General features: G+C 43.8%; 1 protein-coding gene across 1 annotated transcript in view; it reads left to right on the forward strand.

The window, feature by feature from the left end:
* Nucleotides 1-501: 501 nt before the first annotated feature.
* LOC100760161 (N-acetyllactosaminide beta-1,6-N-acetylglucosaminyl-transferase) overlaps nucleotides 502-27,598 on the forward strand; it is a 31,666-nt gene continuing 4,569 nt past the window's right edge. The window contains exon 1 of the mRNA XM_027410400.2: nucleotides 502-1,426. Within this exon, the coding sequence (XP_027266201.1) occupies nucleotides 502-1,426 (925 nt within the window). The remainder of the gene's footprint in view (nucleotides 1,427-27,598) is intronic.

Raw genomic sequence — 27,598 nt, forward strand, 5'->3', positions numbered from 1 at the left:
AAAGAAGAGAAATAAACACCGAGAAGCTGTTGCCCTAAGGCTGGCCAGAAAACACAGCCACCTCTTCTGAAAGGTCAGGAGTGTACTCGAGAAGACAAGAGGGCAGTGTAGAAGGAGGTGGGTGGAGTTGATGCTTGAGAAAGTCGGTTCCAGGTCCCACCATTGGGTTCCAGAGCACAGCTTGCTCTTGCTTTTGGTGTGCAAACGAGGAGGCTTCCCGGAGGCTGGGCGGGGCTGGGCTCCTACTGGCGGGGATTTGGCAGCTAGGGGCTTCAGGCTTCGGATGCCAGCGTGCAGTGGGAAAGCGGCGCATCTCCAGCCTATTCCAAGGATGGACCGGACTTAGAAGCACTGGAGACCTGGGGAGCGCGAGGCGAAGAGACCTGCGGGAGAAGCTGGCGCTTCTGGGGGAACCAGGTCCGCCTCTCGCGCCTGGATTTTGAGAACTGTGATCGCTTCTCAGTCTCCGGAGGTAATTCTTCCCGCCCGGAACCGAAAATAATGAACCTATGGATGAGTTGCGTTTTCACTTTCCTTGCGCTCAGTGTGGTGATTTTTGTGCTCTTTTATCAAAGCCCGCTAAGCCCGTCCAGCTTCTTCCACCAGCCGCGCAACAGCTCCAGCGAAAAGTCGTCTGACATCGCCTGTGATTTCGGCTCGCAAAATCTTACCTACTTCAAGTCGGGGAACACATTGCCACATCCTTTGGGAAGAATCTCTTGCCAACTGTACCAGACCCAAAGCCACTATATCACCAGACGCCTGTCGGAAGAAGAGGCTGCCTTCCCCCTGGCCTACGTTATGGTTATCCACAAAGACTTCAACACCTTTGAAAGGCTCTTCAGGGCCATTTACATGCCCCAGAATGTCTACTGCGTGCACGTGGATGAAAAAGCCCCCGGGAAGTTTAAAGGGGCGGTGTGGCAGTTACTGCAGTGCTTCCCGAACGCTTTTCTGGCTTCTAAGTCTAAGAAGGTGGTCTATGGTGGCTTCTCCCGCCTCCAGGCTGACCTGAACTGCATGAAAGATCTGTTGGCCTCCCCGGTCCCCTGGAAATATGTCCTTAACACCTGCGGGCAGGACTTCCCCCTCAAAACCAACAAGGAAATAGTTCACCATCTGAAAAGATTTAAGGGGAAAAACATCACCCCAGGGGTGCTGCCTCCAGCGCACGCAGTTGCACGGACTAAATACGTCCACCGAGAATATGCGGGCAAAGACGGTATCCGTTTGAAAAGAACAAATACTTTGAAAAGTCCACCTCCACACCAGCTGACCATCTACTTTGGCACGGCCTACGTGGCCCTCACCAGGGAGTTTGTCAACTTTGTCATGACTGACAAAAGGGCCACTGATCTCTTAGAGTGGTCTAAAGATACCTACAGCCCTGATGAACATTTTTGGGTGACACTCAATAGGATTCCAGGTCAGTGCTAACTCGTCATTGACAATGTTTCTTTAAACTGCATATTTACTCTTTATTTTCAGCTTGCAAATGTGTGTCGGTGTAGAAGTCAGAACAACTTGTGGGAGTCATTCTGCTCGTCCACGGCATGGGTCCCAGGGATTGAATTTAGGCATCAGGCTGGGTGGCAAGTGCCTTTTCCTGCCCATCCATCTCAATGGCCCCATTGCTACTTTTTACTGGGTTCTAAGAACTTGTTCATTTAAGTTACTTGAAAAAGTGTTTAAATTCTTGAAAATGATTACTTTGGTTGCTTTTACTGACAGTTTTGTGCTGGCTCTGTGGCCTTAAAAATATCTGAGAAGCAGTGACCAAAGGGATACCTCAGGAACTGGCAAAACTGTGCTTGTACCTTCTACTGTGTGTTAGATGGGTGTTGGGGTCTCACCCCGTCTTTGGAATTAGCCCTGGTCATAGTCCGTGATAAGTACTGAAGTCTTTTGTTGTTTGTTTGTTTGTTTTTGTTTTTCGAGACAGGGTTTCTCTTGTGTTGCCCTGGCTATACTGGAACTTTCTCTGTAGACCAGACTGCCCTGGAACTCACAGAGATCTGCCTGCTTCTGCCACCACTGCCTGGCCAAGGACTCAAGTCTTAAGTGCTAGGAGACGGATTTTTAAGTAAGCACTCTAGAACACATGAGGTGAAATAGGCTGTGTTTCTGAGGGAAGTTTGAGGGAGCAAACTCCATGCAACATTGTGGGCGGGGCTGTTTCTAGTGGACCTCTTTGGATGTTCACAAGCTGTCACTCTTGATTTATCTGGTGCCTAAGTCTCAATTAGTCTCTGTTGAACAAACCCAGCCTGACTTTTTGTTGCCTAGAGGAGTGGGTAGCGGATTGAAGACGGCCACACGGGGAGTGCATGCTTGTGGCTGGAGCCGGTCCGAATAGAATTCTCAACTTTCAGGTTACAGTATTTTCTTATTAGCAATTCCTGTTTACAGCCTTGCGCTTTCACACAGGGGAAGTCTTTTTGATGGTTTATGGTAATTTGGAAATGGAGCCAAGGTATGCCAGGCAGCTGAAAGCCGGCAACAGTAACAAACTCTTCCTTTGAGTCAGACCTGGGCTGCTTTTCAAAACTGTTTCGCATAAGTTGTGTGAGCTGCAGTGGGAATGTCCTAGTACACTGGTTTCCAGTGTTGCACCAGGTGGCCTGTGGGTGTCAGTTCTAGGTAAGGATAGCCCTATACCTGCCATTTCTTGGAATAGTTCCTGACTTTGCGAGTGGCAGCCTTATCTCTGGCACACTTTTGAGAGCTGTTGGATACCTTCATACTGGAATCAAAGCAGTTAAACATATGTAGATCTACGATAATTCACCATCCCTAATTGAACTAAAAGGGTAGTTACAGAGTTCTCCTTAGAGGCAGAAAGTGGACAATCCTGGTGGCTAGGGACAGACATATAGGCTGTCCTATGAGAGTTTATTTCAGAGATAGCAGATTTTCAGGTCACAAGGATTATTCACAGGAAGGGGAGTGAACTAGCGTCATTACGGTGAAATAATAACTCTACCCATTTCTTTTTCTTGAATTTTTTTATTTTGTTACTATTTTGTTCGTGTTTATGATGTATGTATGTATGTATGTGGGCCCATGTGTAGAGAGGTCAGAAGACAGCTTGGTGCATTTCTTTCTAGGGACTGAACTCAGGTCATTATGCACCTATACTTGCTGAACTATCTTGTTCATCTGACCAATTTCTGTTTAAGACAGGTGTAAGTACTCTGCACAAGGCACCTGGTATTGTTTTTATTGGTATAGTTTGTACCAGATGTTAGGTTCACCTTTGTTACCTCCACCTGCAGATGAGTGGAGCCTGAGATTGGATGTGGGTCACACAGTCGGTCCCAGGTCAAGCTGGGATCTGGCCCTCAATTCAACTAGCCTGAAGTTTCAACTATTTCTGTTGCAGCAGGAAAAGAAGAAATAAGCATCTCTTCTTCCCTTCATATCAGAAAGAAATGTCTTACAGAGAGGACGAAGGATGGGGGAAAATGAGGAGGACTGTGGAAGTAAGCTGTCCTGGAAATTAGGTTAGCAAGGACGTGTGTGTGTGTGTGTGTGTGTGTGTGTGTGTGTGTGTGTGTGTGTGTGTGTGTGTGTGTGTTGGAAGGCAGCAAGCACACGAGGCCTTTTTGGTCCACTGTGTTAACGAAGTCATAAGGTATCTTTTTTGAAATTAGTTATCACCAACCCCTGCAGGCTGCAGTGCCAGTTTCCTCGTGTCCCCTGACGCAGGCTTTGGTCGGTCTCCTCTTCTCTAAGCCAGCCAGCAAACATGGGGAGTGTCCATCAATGAACATTCTCAGGGGCTGGGGGTGTGCCCAGCAACTGGGCCAAGACAGTGTCTGCAATTCCTGTGGCAATAAGAGAATAAACGATGTTTACCTCTTGCCACGCCCTCTCACTTTCTCCCCATCACTCAGTGTGCGCACCTGACTTCATGCCTCACTGGGTCCTCTTAATAGACTTTCAGGATCAAGAAACAAGAACAAGGTTGGCCAAATCCCTACTGGACTCTTATTCTCTGTGTCTCTTTCCCGGATGACCCACCCCTTACTTATATCCCAGCCCCTACAGTGGCTTCAGATGAAACTGTAATCAAACCAGTTGTGGTTCTGAAAGGAGATATCGGAAGCCCAGAAGTGGGTCTATGAGGAATTTCACATGAGCCAACTGATGCACGGATGTAAGCTGTAACTGGTCATTGTCATTATCGACACATTAAGCTGGCAGTGACACCACTATCTGTGCAATGAACACTCCTTAGGCGGAAGCATTCTTTTCTTTGTCTCTGTGCTCTGCATTTGTAGGTTGCTTTCGGTAATAAACATGGGGACCCCACTTTCTTTCTTTCTATTCTTATTTATTTATTTTTGAGACAGTTTTATGTAGTGCAGGCTGGCTTTAAACCTGTTTGGTGGCCTGATAGTGACCGTGGACTTTTGATTCTCCTCCTTCCACCTCAGAGGCTGGGATTGCAGGCTTCTGAAGCTATGCCCAATTTATGAGGTGCTGGGAATTGAACCCAGGGCCTGTGTATGTGAGGCAGGCACTCTGACCAACTGGGCTACATCCTCATTTGTAAAGGAGAAATAAAACAAAGTGTCTCAAGGACTTCACTCTCACACAGAGTGGAAAAGAAATATTTCCAAATGGTGAGCTGTTTTCCTTTATCTTTTCATTGTAATGTGTGCGAATGCCACCAGTGAGCTGGATTGACTCGACATTTTCAGACATCAACAGATTCTTTAGTTCTCCACTGTAACAAGCACTGTTCTATGTGCTGAGGACACAGCCAGAAGCAGACACAACTTCATACTATTAAGTTTGTGGAGTAGAGCAGATGAGCATGAAGTGTTTGTGTTTGTTTTCATTTGGAGCTAATTCCCACCTCACCCCACCCACCCCGGGCCGCTGTCCCCCCCCAGCCCCTCAAATTGCTTTGCTTTTATGGGGTGGAGAGGCTGGAGTTTGTTGTTGGTTTGGATTTTGTTTGTTGTTATTTTCTTTGACTATCTGTTTCTATTTTTTAAATATTGAGCTGGAGAGATGCTCTTTTAGCAGTTGAATTCCCAGGCCTGAATGGTGGCTCACAACCATCTATAACTATAGTCTCATGGGCTCAGATGACTTCTTCTGGTGTGCAAATAGATGTGCATGTAGACAAAACATCCACATACATAAAATAAATGACTTTAAAAAAAATAGGAGGGACCAACGGTGTAGCTCGGGGATCAGAGTCCATGTTCATCATACACAATGCCCTCCCTGGGTTCAATTCTCAATGCAAAAACAAATTTGAAAAAATATTCAAAGGCTCAGAGTTGTGAAGATTATGTTCCGCCAGCCACACAATGCAAGAACTTGTTTCTTTGCTTTCCTACCAAAGGTAATGTATTATGTTTTTAAATAATACTACTAACAAAACACTGTGTAGGAAACACTACAAGTAAGTGTTTTATATGGGGACGTATTTTTAATTCAAAAGCCAATTACTTCTTTTTAAAGCATTTTAAAATCTAGGTCTCAAGAGCTCTGCGAGGCTTGGTGACTGGGAACTCTTGTCCCAGTGTGTGATGGTAGTAAATGTACAGTGTGGTCAGGCAGGCTTGTGAACACATTCCATCCCTGCTTAAAGCTTTGCCATGGCTTCCCATCCTCTTCAGGGCCATGACCTTGACAGTGGCACGGCTTCCATCACCCGAGCCTCACCCATCTCCCTACCCTCGTCTTTTTATAAAATGACCCGCACTTTATACTCGACCCTAACACTTCTGCCATTTACACCTTTATATTTAGTGTTGTTTTATGACAACCTGTTGTTAAGGATTCCCTTTCTGCCATTCTGAATCCAGCCTCCCTGTATGCTGTGTGACCGCAGTAAATGACATGTCTTCCTTGGCCTTTCCGGTACCCTCCTCCCAGACAGCTGGTGGCTCTTCTGTAGCCAAGGCTGCGTCTTCCAGCACCAAGTAACAGTCACCAGAAGTAAACATCCCACCCCCACCTCCTCAGCATTTGAGCCTCTAAGAGCAAGAAATGTGGCATGCATCTTTGTGTTCCGTGACTACTGCCCAGCGCACACTGCCACTTGTCACCACGCTCACAGAAAATACACAGAATGCTGGATAGTTATAGAGCCTGAGGAAGGTCAGAGAAGAGCAGAACAGTTAAATGTGGGAACGGCGTAAAAAACGTGTCCTGTGCCTGAGGTGTGGGAATAAATTTTGATCATGGAGAAATAAAGAGAACAGTAGGTAAAACACTTCGTGGTAATATGTTCCAGTTAGGCACACAAATGTTATCCATCAGTGAGGCAGGGGAAAGAGAGAGACGGGGTGGGGGAAGGTAGGGCACATTCAGTAAGCTCCAAACTTCTAGATGGAATGCTAATAAGACCAAGAGCTTTGTTAAGAATATGGTTCTTGGGGGCTGGAGAGATGGCTCGGTAGTTCAGAACACCTGCTGTTCTCCCAGGGAGGGGAGGATCTGACACCCTTACACAGGTGTACATACAGGCAAAACACCAATGTCCACAAAGTAAAATAGAAAGTGAAAATAACAAGTCATAAAAAAATAGAAAGTAAACGTAATAAGTAATTAAAAATAGAAACTGAAAATAAGTCATTAAAATAGAAACTGAAGATAATAAGTCATTAAAAAAAAGAAAATATGATTCTAAGTAGCCACCCTAGGACAGTGATGCAGTTGGCACCTGATGCCAAGACAGGGCAGCAGCAGACAATGCATACAGCCGCCTCCACTGAGTTTCGAATTACACACACCTGCTTTTTGTTTCTCCCACACCCGGTACTTCGACACTGTCGGTACCATGGGCTACTCCATGGTTCACGCAGTGCCTGCTCTTGTGAAGGTGCTCCGTAACGCTGGCTTAGGAAATAGAGCAAGAATATGAAAGGTTAAGAAAAGACCATGCCCAAACATAAGGAAGAAACCTAAAACAGGTGTAGCTCTCAACAAGTGTAGACACTGGATGTGTTCACTACAGGAAGGTCACAGGAGCCTTAAACGGGAATGGCTGGATTGGTCCCAGTCTTTTCAGAGCGTGCATTATGTTCTCTGTGCATCAGCCCCAAATTAGAATGAATTTCTAGAATAACATAGGACGAAGTTACTCGTGTCCACTGTCCTCATAGCTGAGACTGAAAACGCCCATGGGCCGGTAGAGTCAACTTTAGTCAACAACTGCTAACACTCAGGTCTGTTTTTGTGTGTAGAAGATGATTGTTTTGTCAATGTGGATATGAAGTCAGTATAGTTAAAGGAGAAATTTCACAAAATGTGCTTCCATGAGTTTCTACCTACTGAATAGTTTCAAAATACCATTTTTTCTTTTGCATAGATAGATTATATCAAATTCATGTGATCAAAAGAGAATATGATTTCAAAATACTGCCTTGGTGATAGGTGACCTGTTTGGCTTGTTTTTCTTCTCTCGTAAGAGACTGCAGACTAGCTGGGCAGTGGTGGCACACACCTTTAATCCCAGCACTTGGGAGGCAGAGGCAGGCAGATCCCTACAGACCCACAGAGAAGCCCTATCTGGAAAAACAAAAACAACAAAAAGAGAATGCAAGCTCTTCTCTGGCCAGAAATCCATATAGGCTCATGAGGCTCATGGGGAAAGATTTGTATCTGCAATGTTCCCAGGTGTTCTGTAACCTAGACTCATGAGTCTAACACCATTAAAATATTTCCAGTGCTTGGTAAAGAAGATCACAGCACCTTTGGATGATAAATAACGTTTACACTGCGACCGTTTGTAGAATCATTGTAATCTGTCCAGCCTTGGGCTCCAATAAAACAATGTGAGTGCCACTCCTTTAGTGGAGAATCTGTGCCCCGGTGTCTTTGCTCTCTACCCACCCTGAAGGAAATGGAAGCACTTCTCTTAATTAGCATTTAATTCCAAATCTCTAGACCATTTTACAAGATAAGAAAATTTGGAAATTGGGCATTATTAATTCTGTGCATCTGTAATCTCAGCACTCCACAGGAAGATAAGGTGGTGGGAAGATCATGAGTTCAAGACCACCCTGGGTTTCATAGTAAGATCTTGTCTACACAAATGGATCAGAATATTTAATTATGTACAAATTATGTACAATTATGCAGCTATAATTGGCAAGCATCTGCTAAACTGGATTTCACATGAATTTAATCCCAGTAGAAAAGGCTGCTATAGTTTTTACTTTAGAACTAGCAACATTGCTTTATTTCAGCTCTGCCACCCACCCATCATTCTCTGACAATTGTACAACCAGATCTTTTCTGGAAGTTGAAGGGATCTTTTTTTTTTATTCAACAACAACAAAAATGTAATTATATTTCAATGATTCAATTTTGCTTGTATACCAAACCCACATATAGTTGCTATAGGTACATTTCAATGTAAATAATGGTAGATATATACTTGATACCTTAATTATCTCTATAACAGAAATAGCTATACCTTATTCCTTGAACTGAACACCTCAGCATTTCTTTCACTCCTCCTTGTGTTTCCGTGTTATCACACACACAAAAAGTTTGGACTGTATTCTCTCATATGCAGAGTCTATGCTTAAGTTTATATATGCACACACGTGTATAGAAGCATATAAGACATCATGAGGCCTAAGGGAGGGCGGAGGGCGTGGTTCAGCACATCTTTAATCTTAGCACTCAGAAGGAAGAGGAAAGAGGATCATGAGTTCAAGACCAGTATCAGTATCTGTTCTCAAACATAAATTGAGGGCAACCCATTTTGGGGACCTCCTCCTTGTCATAAGGACAACTTTCAGGGGTTACTTTTCTCCATTCCTGCTTCTTAATAAAACCTTGCTTGCCCTCCTATGCTGTCAGTAGCTCCAGAGCAGCCATCCACACACAGAATAAATAAATGAATGTTTAAAAACTATTTTTAAAGAACTAGCGGTAGGCATGAAGTATCTACTGACTAACGTGAAGATAAAGAAAGCCTGAAAATGGCCTAAGTTCCTATATTGCAGAAACCCTGAAGATCTTAAAAAAAAAAGACATTAATTTTAGTCTTTTTCACTACCAAAGGATGCAGGTACCATGGCTTACCCACCATGTAAAACTAGGTTTAATATCACCTCTAAAAAAAACAGACCAGAGATTCAGATTGCTTCGACCAATGTTACTGGTGTGGTTTCTAAGACTCCTAAAAACCCAGTTGAGTCTGCTCCACATAGCAGCGTGTTAGCCACTAAAACAGCCTGTCCACAGTAGCACAAAGAACGGCAGCCGAGTCTGGGGGTTCCTTCTGAAATCATACTACATAAAAGGAACAGGACTGGGGTTAACTGACAGCTTTATTTTCTTTAGTTTCAGAAAGAACTTGTTTGTGTAGAGTGTAACAATTACTTGGAAGAGGAAATTTATGCATCCAGGTTTTATAGGCATCCCAGAGCCCTTGATGTGATCATGGGGGCTCACAGTTGGAGGTGACAGCGGTGGAAAGCCACAGTAGTAGAAGCCTGCCCTGCAGCAGCTGGTCACATTGCACCCACAGTCAGAGAGAAGAAAGCAAAGGAATGCTTCTGCTCGACTCACTTTCTATTTATTTATTTTAATTTTTGAGATTATAATTACATTTCTCCCTTCCCTTTCCTTTCTCTAAACTCTTCCATATACCCTTCCCCACTCTCCTTCAAATTCATGATCTCTTTTGACTAATTGTTATTGTGTGTGTGTGTGTGTGTGTGTGTGTGTGTGTGTGTGTGTGTGTGTGTGTGTACATATATATTCTTAAATATAACCTGTTCAGACTACATAATGTTACTGCATGTATGTTTTCAGGGCTGACCTTTGACACTGGACCATCAGTTGGTGTGTTCTTTTCCCAAAGAGGACCATATCTCCTGTTCCCAGCCTTTATCCAATTGCCTGTAATTCCTTGTGCATGGCTGAGGCCTCATAGGCCTTTTCCCATCCAGTTTTGCGTGTCCACTAATGTCGCCCTTGTTTGGACAGTTATGCTGGTGAGACTTCATGTTGAATTTACTAAGAGACACAATCTCATAACAAACTCCCTCTCCTCTGACTCTTACACTCTTCCTGTTCCCTCTTTCACAGTGTTTCCTGAGCCTTTGAAGTATTTTCTATACATATAGACACACATTGGGACTGGGCTACCAATTCTGCATTTTGATTAGTTGTGGTTTTCTGTAGTGTTTTTCGTTTTTCCTCCGGTGGTTTTTCCATCTGTTGCAAAGAGAAGTTTCCTTGATAAGGTCTGAAGCCTATGATTCTCTGTGGGTATAAGGACAAATGTTTATAGATTGCTGTTAGGGATTATTCTGGTTTAATAGATAAGTGGTTGTAAATTCTCCTCCAATAACCATGGCTTCACTAGCACTGAGCAGTTGACTAGCCTTCCAGTACTATCATGGTTTCCCTCTTGTTAAACAGGTCTTAAGTCCAATTAGAGAATTGTTGTTGCCACCAGGTTATATGTATCACTGTACACTCTTTTTATTTGTTTGTTTTGTTTTTCCAGACAGGCTTTCTCTGTGTAGATTTGGAACCTGTCCTGGAACTCACTCTGTAGACCAGGCTGGCCTCAAACTCATGGAGATCCACTTGCCTAAGCCCCCTGAGTGCTGAGATTAAAAGTGTGCTCTGTCTCCAGCACCATAAAAAAAGGAGAGGCAGGGCAGTAACCTGGTTACTCATGATATAAAATTACTAAGTCCTAACCTCTGTCCTCACTGTTTGTCCTGGGGTATATCATATAACCTTCCTGGGCTTCAGTTTCCTGCTTCGTAAAAGAACAGATTGGACTAGGTGATCTCAAAAGAGGTTCACACCTAAGAATTAACACATCCCAGGTGGCCCTTCAGCTTATTCATATGTTACTGATCTCATAAGATCCTTAGGAGTTACAGGGCCGTGGGAGCCTGGCTTCCAGCTCAGTCCTTAATGCTTTTTATCATCTCAGACCTTCCCTGCTGTTTCTTTCTATGTAATAAATGCAATGACTCCTATTTATGTCACACCATGACCTGCAGGGTTGATGGAACAATGGCTTCTGCACAATCAGTCTCTCTCCTTGTCCAAGTGACTATGTCCATATGTAGGTGCCGTTCATCATCACTGGCAGGACTATGGACTCAGCCAGTGCCCAAGGGCGGTGTATGGATCCAATGAGGAAACTAGATTCTGAGCATTCTTGTATCATTTCCTCTTCTGTGGCTCTTTTAATATGGAATGTTTTCCTCTAGTTTCTAGAGAGGCATCGTGGTGCACCCATAAATGCAGGGCTAGTGATTAGTGTACAAAGACAGAGGAGACATCCCCTTGTTCTTAACCACTTGGCTTCAGAATGGAGCTCTGAAGACCTCTCGTGTACAAGGGAAAGCGCGTAACCTCTGTGTGTTTCTATATTTGTAAACTGGAAATGATAGTGGTCACCTTGAGTGCTTGGTGGATCAAGGCATAGTAAAGTTTTTAGGTATCTGGTGACTGGCATTAGTTTTGTTTTGTTTTCCCCATTCCTTTTCCTTTATTAAAGGCATTTTATGAGGAACAAGAAGCAGAAAAATGCAAAACTCCAAATTCCTGATGTTTCTGAGATTAATGCAACAATCTAGAAGATTATCGTCTTGAATGCCTCCTTCGCTCAGTTTTCCATCTCAGTAGGGCTCTTTCTACTTTGGGAAGTGAGAGGAACAGAGCAACTAAGAATATGCGCTGGTGAGTGGTACCAACCATACCTCGAGTGGTGTTTGTAGAGCATCAGGTGTTTTAGTATTAGAGAACACAGTCGCCAACAACCCTGACAGTGTGGGTGTCTCAACTCTGTGGAAAAGGATACTTGTAATTTCCAGACAACCTGAGTCCAAACGAAACAAACCAGCAATACTGCTTCTGTCCAAATGAAAGGACACCACAGCCAGCTTGAAAGAGAGGCCTATGAGGGACATCTTGTAGTCCCCCTGTCAGTCTCTGACCTCTGTCCATCAGGGGCAAGGGTAGGGAGGAGTGTGTCAAATGAATTAGAATGGGCCTTGTTTTTTTCAGGAGCAATGACAGGGGAGAGAAAAGTGGACCCTCCCCATCAACAGCTGGGGGCTTGAGTCAGAGAGAGGGGACTAGAGAGAAAGTATATATGATTGAGAAATGAATGCTAGCTCTGTAATGGCATGTAATAGAGCAAAGAGCCCCTAGTCTGGCACATAGAAAGCCCCATTGGGCCTGCACACCACCCCCAGTGTCTGAGCCCCAAGGGTTTATCACAGGCAGCCCTAGTTAGTGCTTGGGAGGAAGAAAGTACTGAATGTGGTGGTGATGACGAACGAAGGTGGTTTTTGTTCAAGAAGATGTGAAGTTAAAGGAAATGCCTAACCCAAGGACAACAAAGTGGCCTCACAGAGTAGATTGAGTGAGTGACTTCAAGCCAAAGTTAGGAGTAAGTAGTCTCATTAGTAAAGATAAAGGAGGAGACCCAGTTTAGGAAGAGAAAATGGTCAGTTCGCATGACACTAGTTAGCAGCTGAACTGAGGTAGAAGATGGGGCTTAAAGAGATTCATTTTTATTATTTCTAATTATGTGTAGGTGTGTGTGTTTGCATGTGGGTGTATGCACATGTGTGTAGGTACCCGCGGAGGCCAGAGTTTGAATCCTTTGGAACTGGAGTTGCAAACAGTTATGAGCTCCTGATGTACTGGGTACTGGGAACCAAACCCAGGTCCTTTGGAAGAGCAGCAAGTGCTCTTAGTGCTGAGCCATCTCTCCAGCATGAATTATTGTTGATATTAATAATAAAAACCCAGAGATGGATATTGGGGTTAAAACTGAAGATAAGAAAAGCAAAGCAGCCAGCCACTAGAGAGTTCTCACCTCTACCAATGCTCAGACCAAAGTGGTGATCCTGTCCTCAGGCTGCATCTCCAGACTGCCTGCCTTCTCCTCAGACTGCACTGCTCCTGTCTCCTCCCGCCTTATATGCCTCTTTCTAGTGCTGGAATTAAAGGCATGGGATCTCAAGTGTTAAGATCACCTTTGTGTGAGCTCTGTTTCTCTTTTAGACTGGATCAATCTTGTGCAGCCCAGAGTGGCCTTGAACTAACCAAGATCTGTCTGCCTCTGTCTCCCAAGTGCTGGGATTAAAGGTGTGTACCACCACTGCCTGACCTCTATGGTAACTAGTGTGGCTAGCTTTGCACTCTGATCTTCAGGCAAGCTTTATTTGCTAGATCATAAACAAAATATCACCACAGACCTTCTGAGTTATAACGCAATGTTCTTTTTAATTTTGATTTCAGTTTTAAATTATATGTATATATGTGTGTGGGGGGGGTATATACAAACACATGTGAGTGTGGGGTGCCCATGGAGGCCAGAGCCGTCAGATCCCCTTGGAACTGGAGTTATAGGTGGAGCTACCCTGTGTCATTTGCACCAAACCTGCGTCATTTGTAAGAGAATAAGCTTTCTTCCTGAGCCATTTCTCCAGCCTCAGTATTCATTGTATACCTAGTGTTTCTCTCAGTATTTTCTAGAATATTCTAGATATTGGAGCAAAAGATAGATATTGGGGCTGGAGAGATGGCTCAGCAGTTAAGAGCACTAACTGAGTTTTCCCTGCTTCTTACCTTTTCAGCCCACATGAGAAAGTGCATTCTCAGTACTTCTGGCACCACCATCGAGGGTTCACTTCCAGTCACTTCCCACTGGAGTGACTATTCTGACCCCATACATTAGATGTCTGGCCTTGTGTTGTTGTGTAAACTTCTTTTAAAAATTAATTATTTTTATTTTGTGTGTGATATGTCTGTACCCTTCTACACCATATTCATGCAGTGTCCTCAGAGGCTAGAGGGCATGGGATCCTCCGGAACTGGAATTACAGGTGATTGTGACTGTAAGCTACCCTGAGGTTCTGGGACCTGAACCCAGGGCTCTCAACTCCTGAGTCATCTCTCCAGCCCCCATGCTATATAACTTCTAATTGAAGCCTGGTGCTTCTCATCCAAATTTTCAGACTAAATGGATGTTTGTGGGGGAAAGCTACAGGCCTAGATTTCTTCATTGCCTCATGCTTCCTGAGGACTGGGCATGAACAAGGGAACCCATGGATCCCATGCCCAGGGCAAGACTTTTCTCTCATGATTCTTCTCTATTTAAGTTAGCTGACAGAACATTACAAATAGAATTGTACTGCTGTTTTGCAGAAAAGGCTAGGATAGGCAGTTAGTTCCCAGAACTAACAACCTATATATATCCCAGTTTGTGCAACAGCAAATGGAGTTCGCCCCTGACCTTCGACAACTTTTGACCAGGGTTGGACTGTGAGTCAGGGTTAAAATTAGACAGCCACCCTGTGTGTGCGCGTTTTTATTTGACTGTTTGTACATGGATGCAGGGGTGGGGGTGAGGATGGTAGTTACAAGTTGTAGATGAATTCTTGAGTTGCAGCCAACCGGGTGTAGCCTGTTGCCTTGTTTTGAAGGTGAAGAAGGCACTGTGTATAGAGTAAAAAATGACAGTCTGCTAATGGAGTCTGGAAGGGATTTACTCTAGGCAGTAAAACAAACAGCACCAGCCAGGCCATGCTGATGACTTTAGGAAAGCAGGACCCTGCTGCAGGAGGTAGAGCAACACTGTACTTTTTAAATTCACAGTCACATAAAACCTAGTCAATATCACATGGATTGAAAACACTCCACCCAAGCTGTATGTAAACATTTGAGCTGTACCTAAAGACAGGGGCTGCAGGGAAATCTTGAGCCTCCCAGATTAAATAGTGTCCGTCCACCCCCCCACTCCCCCACTCCCCCACCCCGGCTCACAAGCCCAGCAAAACTCCAAATGTATATGAGACACCTGAACTCTGAGTTAAAGAAACCCAACACAGCCTGGCAGGAGTAGCACATGCCTTTAATGTCCTTGATCCCAGCACTCAGGAGGCAGAGGCAGGCCGATCTCTGAGTTCAAGGCCAGCCTGGTATAAGATCGAGTTCTAGGACAAACTCCAAAGCCTCACAGAGAAACCCCATCTCAAAACAAAAACAGCCAGATGGTGGGGACACACACCTTTAATCCCAGCACTCGAGAGGCAGAAGCAGAGGCAGAGACAGGTGGATCTCTATGAGTTCGAGGCCATTTTGCTTGCATAGTAAGTTCCAGACCAGACATGGATACAAAATAGAGAGACCCTCTCTCAACCCTGTCCACTAAAGGTGACTTTCAAAAGGTTATTTGCCACCTGTGTTCAGTGTAGACTAGTTAGCTAGTTAATAGTCGTATATTTGGGGTTGGGAGTGTAGGTCAGTGGTAAGCGATGTCCCAAGCATATGTAAGGTTCAATACCCTGGGTTCAATATCCAATATATAAAAAAGAAAATACTATGTTCTGAGCTTAAAGTGACATATGAGTATTTATTTGTTCAAAAATACATACTTTATGAAATAGTGTTCCCTCATATATACTTGCTCTGTCATTTATGGATGGATATATTTTAGGAAGTTTCTAAATGTATTAGGCATCCATACTGCCTCTCAAATGCCCTTAATTTTAGTCTCTTCTCATCATTTCCTCCGGTACCCCTTCTCCTTTCCCTCTCCCCATTTGATACTCCCATTCCAGCCCCTCATCCATCCATCCATCCATCCATCCATCCATCCATCCATCACTATCTATCTATTCTATTTCCCGTTCCTAATGAGATCTATATGGTCTCTCTGGTCCCTTACTCTATATCGACCCTCTATGGTTCTATGGATTGTAGCTTGGTTATCATTGGCTCAATAGCAAATATCCACATATAAGTGAATACATATCCGTGTTTGTCTTTCTGGGTCTGAGATAACCCCACTCAAGATGATTCTATCTAGTTCTATCATCCATTTTCCTACAACTTTCATTTTTTTAATGGCTGAGTAACACTCCATTGTGTAAAATGTACCATGTTTTCTTTATCAGTCTGGCTATTATAAATAGAACAGCAATGCACAGGTTTGAGAAAGTGTCTCTGTTGTAGGATGAAGCATCCTTTGGCCAGATGCACAAGGGTGGTATAGCTGATTTTGAAGTAGATCAATTGCCACCTTTCTGGGGAGTTGCCACACTGGTTTCTTTAGTGGCACTCCCACCAGCAATCTGTGAGTGTTCCTCTTACTCTATCTACGTGTCACGTGCTTTGTTGGTCTTTGCCATTCTGACAGTTGTAAGATGAAATCTCAAAGCAGTTTTGATCTGCATCTCCCTGAAGGCTTAGGATGTCGAACACGTCTTTAAGTGTTTCTCAGTCTTTTGAGTTTTCTCTTGAGAATTCTGTTTGGATCTATACCTCATTTTTAAAAACTGGGTTATTTGTTTTCTTCATATCTGGTTTCTTGAATACTTTATATATTATGGGTATTAGCGCTCTATCAGGTGTGTAGTTGGTCAAAATCTTTTTCCATTCTGTAGGCTGCTGCTTTGTCCGAATGACAGTCTCCTTTGCCATGCATTCTCAGTTTCATGACATCCCATTTATTAATTGTTGACCTTAGTGCCTGTGCTATCGGTGTTTTGTTTGGGAAATTGGCTCCTGTACCAAGGCATTCAAGGTTATTCCCCGCTTTCTCTTCTATCAGGTTCAATGTGTCTGGTTTCACGTTGAGGTCTTTTGTAGGGAACACCCTAACCACGCCTGCTCGGGGCTGGCTACTGGTGTGCCGGACTATGCCCACTAGGGTGTGGTCAGGGTGTCTGTGAGGAAGGTTTAAGAGTGAGGGGCACGCACATGGGAGTCCCTTCTTCCCTTTACTCATCGGCTTGTTCTACTTACCTTGTTCCCTGCCGGCTGGCAAAGCTGTCCTGAGTAAGTAGGGCACTCCCTAATAAATATCCTAATTTCTATACCTGACTCTGTATTGGTATTTTACCTTTAGTCTTTTATCCACTTGGACTTGAGTTTTGTGCAGGCTGATAGATACAGATCTATTTGGATTCTTCTACATATAGGCATGAAGTTTGACCAGCACCATGTGTTGAAGATAGTGTCTTTTTTTTCCCTGTGTGTACTTACGGCCTCTTTACCAAAAATCACGAGTCCATAGGTGTATGGATTTATATCTGAGTCTTCAATTTGATTCCATTGATGATTGTGTACGTTCTGTGCCAATACCACTCTGTTTTTATCACTATAGTTTTGTAGTGCAACTTGAAAGTGGGGATAGTGATATCTCTAGCAGTTCTTTCTGGGCCTTTTCTGCATCTACTGAGATGATCATGTGGCTTTTGTCTTTTAGTTTGCTTATAGGGCGAGTTACATTTATCAGTTTATTATTTGTAGGCATTAGGTTTTGTAGTATCTGTGTATTTTCGATTTGGCCTGTTTAAATTTTCATGCACTATTTAAATCAACCTTTATTACCTCCTTTCGCCCCTCCCCTACAAGCTGTAGAATAGTCACTTGAGAGGGAAACTGTAGATACATAAAGCAAATGTGAAGCTAGGAGTAGCTAATTTAGGTAAACCGAAAAAAAAAAAAAAAAACAGCTGCTTCTTCAAACTTTACCCTTTAAATTCCTGAAAGTTGAAAATAAAACTTCGAAGATTTGAAAAGAACCTCTCGCTGATGCTCAGTTCTTAGTTGTGGAAGGTGGCATAGATGACACTGCAGGAGTATCAGGGAAAGTGGTCCATGAAGAACCAGGTGCCAGGCAGATGTGGTGGCAAAAGCCTGTAATCCCAGCACTCAGGAAGATGGAGCTGGAGGGTCCTTCAAATTCTGAGGCCAGATTGGACTACATGGTGAGGCTGGGATCAGCCTGGAGTACAGAATTAGACCCAGTCTAAACACATTCCTTCTCAAAAGCAAGCAAACAACCGGAAAACACCAACCCAGGGGATGTAGCTTGGGGCACTTACTAGCATGTGTAAGATCTGAGTTGATTTCCCAGTACCTCAGGGGAAAACATCAAAGTAAGTTCCCTTTTGGCCTTTAGAAAGGGAAGGGGAGAGGGACTGGGAAAGGAAGGCTAGGTAGGCAAAGTGCTTGCCTTGCAAGCTGGAGGACCTGGATTTGATCCCCAGAATTCACAGTTAAAAAAAATCCAAGGTGGGAGCCACACCTTGGTCCATCAATGGGAGGTAGGGCCTGCTGTTACTCTCAGCACCAGAGCAGCAGTGACCAGAGGATACTGGTCTCACAGGTTGGTCCTAATCCAGATCCCCGAGAGGGAGCTGGGGCTTGGTTTGTTTGTGACAGTGTCTCTGAGTGTTTGTAGTCCAGACATGCCTGGGAGCCACAGTGCTCTAGCTTCATCTATCCTCTCCAGAGCTGAGATCACGCTCTTGTGCAACACTGGTGGGGAGGTGCTGGATTCGTATTTGTTTTTCAGAGTTCCTCAGATGCTTCTAACCTACTTGTGTGTAGAACCTAGATGTAGAGATGCAAACCTAAAAGATAGGGGCTGGAGAGATGTTTCCGTGGTTAAGAGCATGTCAGAGCCCCCTGGCCTCCTCCCTGCACCCATGTGCGCCTGCTTCTCTGGCTGGCTCTTCATTCAGTCCTCACCAACTACTGCTGCTTTTAAAAATCAGTAAAGAGTTTACTAGGAACAAACTGTTAGACCCCTGGAAAACTCAGGCCTCGGGGGTCCCAGCCTAGGACCTCGGTCACCCCAATCACCAGGCGGATTCGAAAACTTGCTGCAAACTGCATGAGGCTTTATTATTGTTTAACGAGCTAACCCCATGTTAGCTTGGGTCTTTCACTCACCCACCATGGCGGAGGGCCAGCAAAGACAGCTCAAAGGGGCTGCATAGAGATCTTGTAGGGCAGCGTAAGGGGAGTGTCTAGGGGTACGCACAGGCTCAGGATTGGTGTGCCTGCAGGCTTGGAGGGCTTGCCCTGTGTTGATTGGCCAACTGGTTGTTATGGCCCATAGGCCCTCCCAGGGTGGTTGCTATGCTCTACGCGTCATTGCTGTGCACTTGTCCGTAAAGCCCACCCAGAGCCGTAAAGCACAGCACCACCAGCTAACTTCTGATTGGTTCCTTGCCACGAGGCAGGCATCTGACTTCTAGTGACTAGGACAAGGTCATGGCAAGCACATGTTACTGTCATGGCTGCCGAAATGGGGAGTTGGTCCCTTCAAAACAAACAAACAAACAAAGGTCCTCCCCAACTTCAGTGACTAGAAGGAAGTTTTTGAGGTTCTGTGGGTTTTTCTGATCAAGGACTGCCAGAACTCTGGGTGGCAATTCCCGAGGGTGACCTGATACCCTTCCCACATGTCTCTTTTGCAGACACTCTCCCCCAGACTTACCCCACTCCTCATCTGCTTCTTTTGGTAGCTTGAAGAGCCATTATCAACAACTTGTGATTTCATGTCATTTTGTTTGTTGAGATAGGACCTTGAAACCCTGTCTGAAAAAACAAGGTGATGGCACCTAAGGTTGCCTTCTCTCTCACACACACAGTACTAAGGCACTTGACTACTTTAGTACCTCCTATTACTGGTAAAAGACTAGGTGTGTGTGTGTGTGTGTGTGTGTGTGTGTGTGTGTGTGTGTGTGTGTCTGTCTGTCTGTCTGTCTGTCTGTCTGTCTATCTGTCTGTGTCTATGTACCAGCATCTACTCTAGGGTGTAGGAAGTACGCAAAAAAGAATTTAGATAGGTCTTATTTTAAGATAAGTTTTTATCTTGAAATAAAATCAACACATTGGGCTGAGCTGCAGCTCAGTAGTAGGATGGCTGTTTAGCACGCATAAAACCATAGCAAACCCCCTCCTCTCCTCTCCCTTCCCCTCCCCTCCCCTCCCCTCCTCTCTCCAAGCCACATTGTCTCACCCCCTCCACACTGCTGAGTCACATCTGTTTTCCCAGTTCTAGTTTATAGAGATTGGCATCAAGCTGGGATATATTAGGACATTTATAAAATCACTTAGGTTCTAAAATGGGGGGGGGTCCTTTCTCTGGTCTGCCCATCCCCTTTTATGGCTAGTAGCCCATTTGTTAGTAGTTATCAGATAAATGCAAAGATGTTCTATGTGGATGCCAGGTGACTGTTTAGGGACTGAAAAGCTGTAGAAAACACCCACAGTAAACCCTAACTGATCATATTTATAATCAGAATGGGATCTGGATTTCTTAACCCCACATTCCCGTTATTAGAATTCAACCTGTTTATTATTAAAGACAATCAATCAGCAGTGACATTTTCTATATTTTTCTTTGGTTGAGTTATTAGCATAATCATAGGCCCAATTACTAAAACAACGATTCAGACATATATATATGTATATATATATATATATATATATATATATATATATTGCTATTAAGAAGTCTTAAACAACATCTTAAACACTTCCCAGCGGTAGTGGTGGCACCTTTAATCCCAGCACTTGGGAGGCAGAGGGTGGTGGATCTCAGTGAGCCCCATCTACAAAACAAGTTCCAGGACAGCTAAGAGTGTTACACAGAGAAACACTCTCTAAAAAACAAACAAACAAAAAAGTCAACATCACCGACATTTTCCAAAATAAAGCAAACTGCTATTTCCTTGTCTCCCCTCCTTTTTTTGTTTTTGTTTTTTGTTTGTTTGTTTGTTTTCAAGACAGGGTTTCTCTGTGTTGCCCTGGCTGTCCTAGAACTCACGCAGTAGGCCAGGCTGTTCGCTTGCCTCTGCCTCCAGAGTGCTGGGACTAAAGGTGTGGGCCACCACTGCCTGGATTTGACCTATATTGGTGTTTTGACTGCATGTATGTCTGTGGGAGGGTGTCAGAAGTTCTAGACCTGGGGTTATAGACAACTGTGAGCTGCCGTCTGGGTGCTGGGAATTGAACCTGAGTCCTCTGGAAGAGCAGTGGGTGTTCTTAAATGCTGAGTCATCTCTTTCGCTCTGCTTGACTTACATTTTACATGCAAGTGTGTGTGCCTGGTTTATTAACATTATACAAGTTGATATTCCGGTGTATGTTTTGCTTTGTTTATTGTTTTACCGTTCCATATAATGAAGGGTAATCTTGAGCCTCATGGGACATTTCGCAGTACGTGTAGAGAGAGATGTTCAATTGACACATTGGGATTGGAGGATTGCTACTGGGCAGTGGCCGGGGCTGTTGCTAAATTCCTTGCAATATACAGGACATCCCACAATAGAGAATCATATGTAAGCTGTTGTCGTTTGAATATAAAATGTCTTCTGGGAGCTCATGTGTTGAAACACTTGGTCCCCAGCTGGTCTCGGTGTTTGAAGATTGTGGAACCTTCAGGGAATGGAGACTTGATAGAGGAACTACATCATTGGGGTGGGCTTTGAGGTTTTATAGCCTGAACCACTTGCTGTTCACTGTCTGCTTCCTGAGTGTGGTTGCAGCGTGATGGATTCCATCTTTTTGGAACTGTAAGTCAAAATGATGTCTTTCTCTGTTGTTTCTCATCATAGCAATGGAAAAGAAACATACGTTTCCTGAGGCTTTGATAGAAGGATTATGTTTTCAAACTTCTAGGAAGTGATTAATTGCTAAACACAGTACGTGTGTTGTATCTCTTTTACTAGTTGTCTGTCTACCTCCATTTACTTCTACATCTGCAAATTCAACCAACAACAAACCAAAAGTGCTAAAAACAAAATAATCAAATCTCTGTGGAGCACGTACAGATGATTATTCCCTAAACAACACAGGATGAGAACTGTGAACACAGAGTTATATTCTGTTGGTCCTATGTGATCCAACGACAGATTATTTCCAATGTTGCTGGAGTTACTAGAGCCTGAATTCTGACATCCTTAATAAGCCTGGTTTGGCCACCTACTCTCTTTTAACCCCGGGGAAACAGCTGATAGTGAAAAGCAGCCAAAGGAGATTTAGTCAATGTTGGCTACGTTCGGAAGGACAAAGAGATTCACCCCCAAGCCCCTCCTGATATGACCTGGTTGAAGTAGAGAGTTTGAGGCACATGACGCTAAGCAGACCCTGGACAAGGTGTGGTTTGGTCCATCATTGTCTCTGCTCTGAGTCCTCCTGCAAGGCGGTCTGCAAGGTTGCCAGAATCTGTTCCTAGGAGGCAAGTTCTCCCTCAGGCTGGCACCAGGTTCTGCCAGCATGCTATTCCTGGGGAAATCCCAATTCCTTAGGGACCGTTGTTTCAGTAGTCAGATAGCCAATGGGAGGGACACAGTGTCTCTAGAATATCCTTCTTAGGCTGGCCATGGTGACACATCTAATTCCAGCACTCAGGAGGCCCAGGCAAGCAGATTTCTGGAGTTAGAGGACAGCCTGCCTGGTCAACACAGAGTGTTCCAGGACAGCCAGGACTACATAGAGAGACCCTGTCTGGGGGAAAAAAAATAATGAAAGAATAACAATAACAAAAACAATATATAAACAATAATAAAAAAATATCCTCCTTCCTGCCAGGCCAGTTATATGGGAAGATCCTATACCATTTTCTATGAGGGACTTGACCATCTTCAGATTTTGGTACCCAAAGAAGCAGGGGGAAGAGATCCTGAATCCAATCCCCCAAGGGTAGCCAGAGATGGCTGTGCTGACAATATCCTGCCAGGATTTGTTATACCTTGCCTTCAAAAGAATGATTAGTTATTTAAAGTCAAACAACTAATAATTGCAGGCAGACTTGAAGTCATGACTTCAGAATTGTATGTCAGTCAGTATGGGTAATGATATCATAGTCAACAGCCTCAGCTAGATCTGTATCTTCCAAAAATTAATTTCTCATCTTATTTTGAAGAAATTGGTTTGAATGGACCAAAGCAGGGTGCAGTCAAGGTAGCTTTTCCTCCTTGTTAGCCGAGCTCATTCTAGAATCATCTCCTTGTCTAGCACCGTCATTAAATTGTGAGACATCTCTTTCAATATTTGATATTTAAATTCCTCTCATGTCTAACAAGAGAGTGTCAGAGGCCAGATCTGAGCTTGAATCAAGCAATTGCTGGAACTGGTTGTTATGCACGAATTTCCCCAAATGAGGAGGAAGCTCTGGGAAGATAATGAGGAGAAATGAGGTTTGTATAAATAGAGCTCGCATTTCAAAGAATCTTATTCATTTATTTAGCAAACATAGTTATTTGACCAGTAAAGGCCGGGACCCAAGAAAAACATTCCAGGTCACTCTGCAAACCTTACCTCAAATGTTCTATTTACAGAAGCCTATGAAGAGCAAATGAGAGAAGTGGGGTTTTTTGGTGAAAATGTTTTCTCTGGTAACATTGACAATCTTTTTGCCCTACCCTGGAAATAATGAGGAAAAAAAAAACAAAGAAAGAAAACGAGCCTTTGTCTCGTTTCTTGTGAGTCAAAGATAAATTCTGTCTTACCCAGATGCCCTGTGAGGATCCTCCCAGACCCCTGACCAATAAAATAATAAATAATAATAATAATAATAATAATAATAATAATAATAATAGGGGCAATGACAACAGAATTGAAGCCTGTGTGTAGCAGTTATTTCCCATCACAGTATTTCGAAGACACTTTAGTAAATTGTTTTTTGAGGCAGCGTCTCATATATCCCAGGTTGACCCCAACTCTCTATGTGGTAGAGGATGGTCTTGAACTTACGATCCTTCTGCCGCTACTTCCCGAGTGGTGTGATTTACCAGCCTTCAGGCTTTTGCCACCACATCCAGTTTATTCAGTGCTGAGGATCAAACCCAGGGCTGTGTGTGTGCTGGGTAAGCATTCTACCACCTAGACTATACCTCCAGCCCCCACTCAGCTCTTTTTGGTCAGAATTTTTTTTAAAGGAAGCTAGATAGCAGTTTAAACAAATGTCATGTGTGTAAGAAGCCCGAGTACTGTTTTATGAAGCATCTGTTTGTATTATCTGAATGTGTGTGTGAGAGATGATGTAATTTCCCTCCCCCGTGGGTTGCATACAGTCTAAACTGAAAAGCCACAGGTTTCATTTACTGACTTCATTGGTACAGAAACTCTCAGACAGTAAGGGGGAGGGGGGAATGCCCCATAATACTGAGCAGAGGACCTGGGATTGGTTCCTAGCATCCATGTGGCAGCTCACAACTCCAGTCACTCCAGTCCCTGGGGATCCAATGCTCTCTTCTGGCTCCTAGGATACCAAACACATGTATACATGCAAATATGCATGCAAGCCAAATACACATAAAATAGAAATAAAATAAGAAACAAATACATATGTCCTAGCAATGGAGATGAATTAATTAAATTGAAGAAAGGATATAAAGTAACAATTTGACCATTGGAGCAGATTTGAGTGTTGTTGGTTTTTTGTTTGTTTGCTTGTTTGTTTTTCTGTTTATTTACTTACATATAATGTGTTCTACCTGCCTGTATTCCTGCAGGCCAGAAGAGGGCACCAGATCTCATTACAGATGGTTGTGAGACACCATGTGGCTGCTGGGAATTGAACTCAGGACTTCTGGAAGAGCAGCCAGTGCTCTTAACCTCTGAGTCATCTCTCCAGCCCCAATGGTATCCTCTTAATGGTGCCTCTCGTCGTTTCTCACACTTGGTTCTGCACAGGATTCTGCAGTCCTAGGGAGGGAGGTGCTGGTCTTTGTTCAGGAAGTCTGGGTGGGGGCCCAATGATTCTGCATTTCTACTGAATTTCCAGGTGACGCCAATATTGCAGTCCACGAAGCACATTGGAACAGCTCTCTATATACCAGTAGCTACACCCATTTCTTCCAGACTTCTCTATGCCCCAGGAGACTATGGGAGATGAGGGGTTGGAGAAAGTGGAATTGTTCCTCTTATGTTAATAAATGTCATTTTATGCACAAACATGAACCACAGATAATATTTAAACAGACATGTTTGAGGCCTGTCATTAGACAGAAAGCATAGGAGTTTGGAATTTCTTTCCTTTTTAAGAGTTAGGTTATCTATTTATGTATTTACTTATTTATTTTAATGTGAATCAGTGTTTTGCCTGAATGTATGTTTATGTGAGGGTGTCAGATCTTGGAGTTACACAGTTGTTAGCTGCCCTGTGGGTGCTGGGAATTGAACCCAGGTCCTCAGGAAGAGAAGTCGGTCCTCTTAACTGCTGCGCTATCTCTTCAGCCCAGGAGTTTGGGATTTTATTAGCTAGGGATTAATGAATGTATGTATCTATTCAAAAGGTAGGGAGTCACTCCGTTATCACTGTGATAACAGAATGCACTTCTCCATTTGTACAATCAATATTAATGAGGATAGGAGAAAAAGATATCTTCTCAGAAATGTGCTTGCTTAAAGAGTAATAGCTTAAAGATAGCCATGAGGCAGATGTTTTATTCAGTTGTCTGGTGTGCTTATTTAATCTAAATAGACTCATAAACATCACATACAGATTAGTTTGACAAAGTAAAATAAATTGAATTCCTTCCTGGCTTTCCACGATCCCCAGGCAAGTGTTAGTATGAATTATTTTTCTTTTAATCTAGGTTATTTAGGAGTATGTATCAAGAGCAAAATACAAAAGCTTCTTTTGGCTAGGCAGGCACTATAATATCAGTTATGATGTCTAAACACAGAGTTGCAGGAAGTGGTGGTACCTCTGTTGTAGTGTTTCTGTGGAATGCTTTCAAGTTTCGGAGACAAAAACCAATAAGAAAAAGAAGAAAAGGGTATGTGGTAGAGAGCCCAAGGGTTAAAGATCCACATTATTTACAGGAAAGGATGTGACAATATTTCATTTTAGTTGGGAGACATGGTACCACTCTAGATTTAGACTGGTACACAATTATCATGTATCAACAGGTTGACAGAACAGGACTGTTTTCTTCTGAAATATACATTTTTATTAATTTTCTTTAATGAGATGTGTTAGTTTATTGGTTTTGGTTTTTTGAGACAGGGTTTCTCTGAGTAGTGTTGGCTGTCCTGGGACTCGCTCTGGAGACCAAGACTCACAGAAATCCACCTGCCTCTGCCTCTTGAGTGCTAGGATTAAAGGCGTTCGTGATCACCACCACCCAGCTAAGATGGGTTAGTTTTAAATGCTCAATTAGATTTTTACCCTCTACCCCTATTGGAAAAAATGCCATCTTTTTCCATAATCAGTTTTCCATTTGAGACTATAATAAATTACATTCTAACTGTCCTGGAAGAGAAAGGATAATCCAGAGATACATGAGCCCCTCCATCAGACTTTAAGGCAGTGAATTCCAGAGTTAAAATTCCCCAGAAAATCCTTGATGGGAGAAGGGGAAAGCTGAGGGTCTGGTACCACAGAGGGGGACCTCACCTCCCAGGAAGGGATTTCCCACAGTTCTGACCACCTTACAAAACAGGGCAGAAAGTCAATGGTAGGTGAGACCACACCATAACCAAGGCTACTGAATCTTGCTCATTCCCTGGCCTCTATTTAAACCTAAACCTCAGACAGGACACTAAAGACTGGCTTGCGGGTTGGGTCAGGACCTCATGATTCATTTTTCCCATTGTGACCACTTTGAATAAACTTTCTCTGCTTTCCACTGTTGCTTTTGTCCAATCATTGGCTGGCATGCTGGGACAGACAGGTAGACAGTCCTGGCTTGTGGGAGCTCCAGAGCCCAAGCCCTTACCCTAAAAAGTCCAGTAAGATTATCACAAAATTGAGAATTAAAAACAACACAGAGATTGTCTTGCTGTTCTGAGATTGGAAGTAACACTAGAACCCAGACACTGGCTGGACTGTGTTCCCATCCGCTTCTGGGAACCTCCATTTTCTTGCCTTTGGACCTGAATTCTTCTCTGGGGGTCCTTCCCCTACCTTCAAACTACCACAGCTGACCACCTCTTCGGCCTTCCCCTTCCACTGTTGCTGTAAACTGAATCCTAGGGAGCCCTGTACCCTCATCACAGGGAAACTAAGACTGGATGAAAGGCTGGCCTTTTTGTTTGCCTTCCTTTTGTACCTGCCTCCTGAATTTTGCTTACTTCTGCATTAAAGGGGTGTTTGTCTAAAATCTGAGGCTTCGAAAACTATCTCATCTCACCGGAGGCAAAAAGGCATGAAGATAAGAGGAAAGGAACCTCCCTGTCAGATTTTACAGCATTCAGCTCTGGAGCCCCACTCCCATGCTCCACCCCAGGTGGCAGGAAGTCTCTAATGATTGTCCTGGACCCGTGCTTGTGCTGAGTCCTAGGAGCAGCAGAGCCTCATAGATCTGCTTATCCTCTGGTAAGATCACACCCAAGCAGGAGGGGCAGTCACCTCCTGGAACTGCCTCGACCCACCAAGCAATCTGAACGTCTTCCAACCACCTTGCACAACCAAAAGGGAGATAATTATCAACCAGATCAGGCTTTGACAAGACTTGCTTAATCTGCCTGCCTCTTGCCTCCATCCCACCCTTTAAACAGTCTCCCTCTGTTTAAACGTAAAGCTCGCATCAGTACCCCAAAGATGAAGATGGACAAGGTGTTATTGGCCCCCTTTCTCTGTACTTCCCAATGTGCATGAGTTCTTTGTTCTTTACCTTTGATAGTGATCTTATCTTTGATTGGTACACTGGAGTGAAAGGCCGAGTGTAGTGTATCGTGCCTCCCAGTGCTAGGGCCTTTGCCCTAAAGCCGGTTATGTAACTGTGATGAAATTGCTCTCATCCAAATAATTCAGGAAAACCTATTGGAAGCCCAGCTGAAGCGCAATCGCCATTCCTCTTTGTCATGCAATTTA

The sequence above is a fragment of the Cricetulus griseus genome, chromosome 3, assembly GCF_003668045.3.
Source record: "Cricetulus griseus strain 17A/GY chromosome 3, alternate assembly CriGri-PICRH-1.0, whole genome shotgun sequence".
NCBI classification, from domain to species: Eukaryota; Metazoa; Chordata; class Mammalia; order Rodentia; family Cricetidae; genus Cricetulus; species Cricetulus griseus.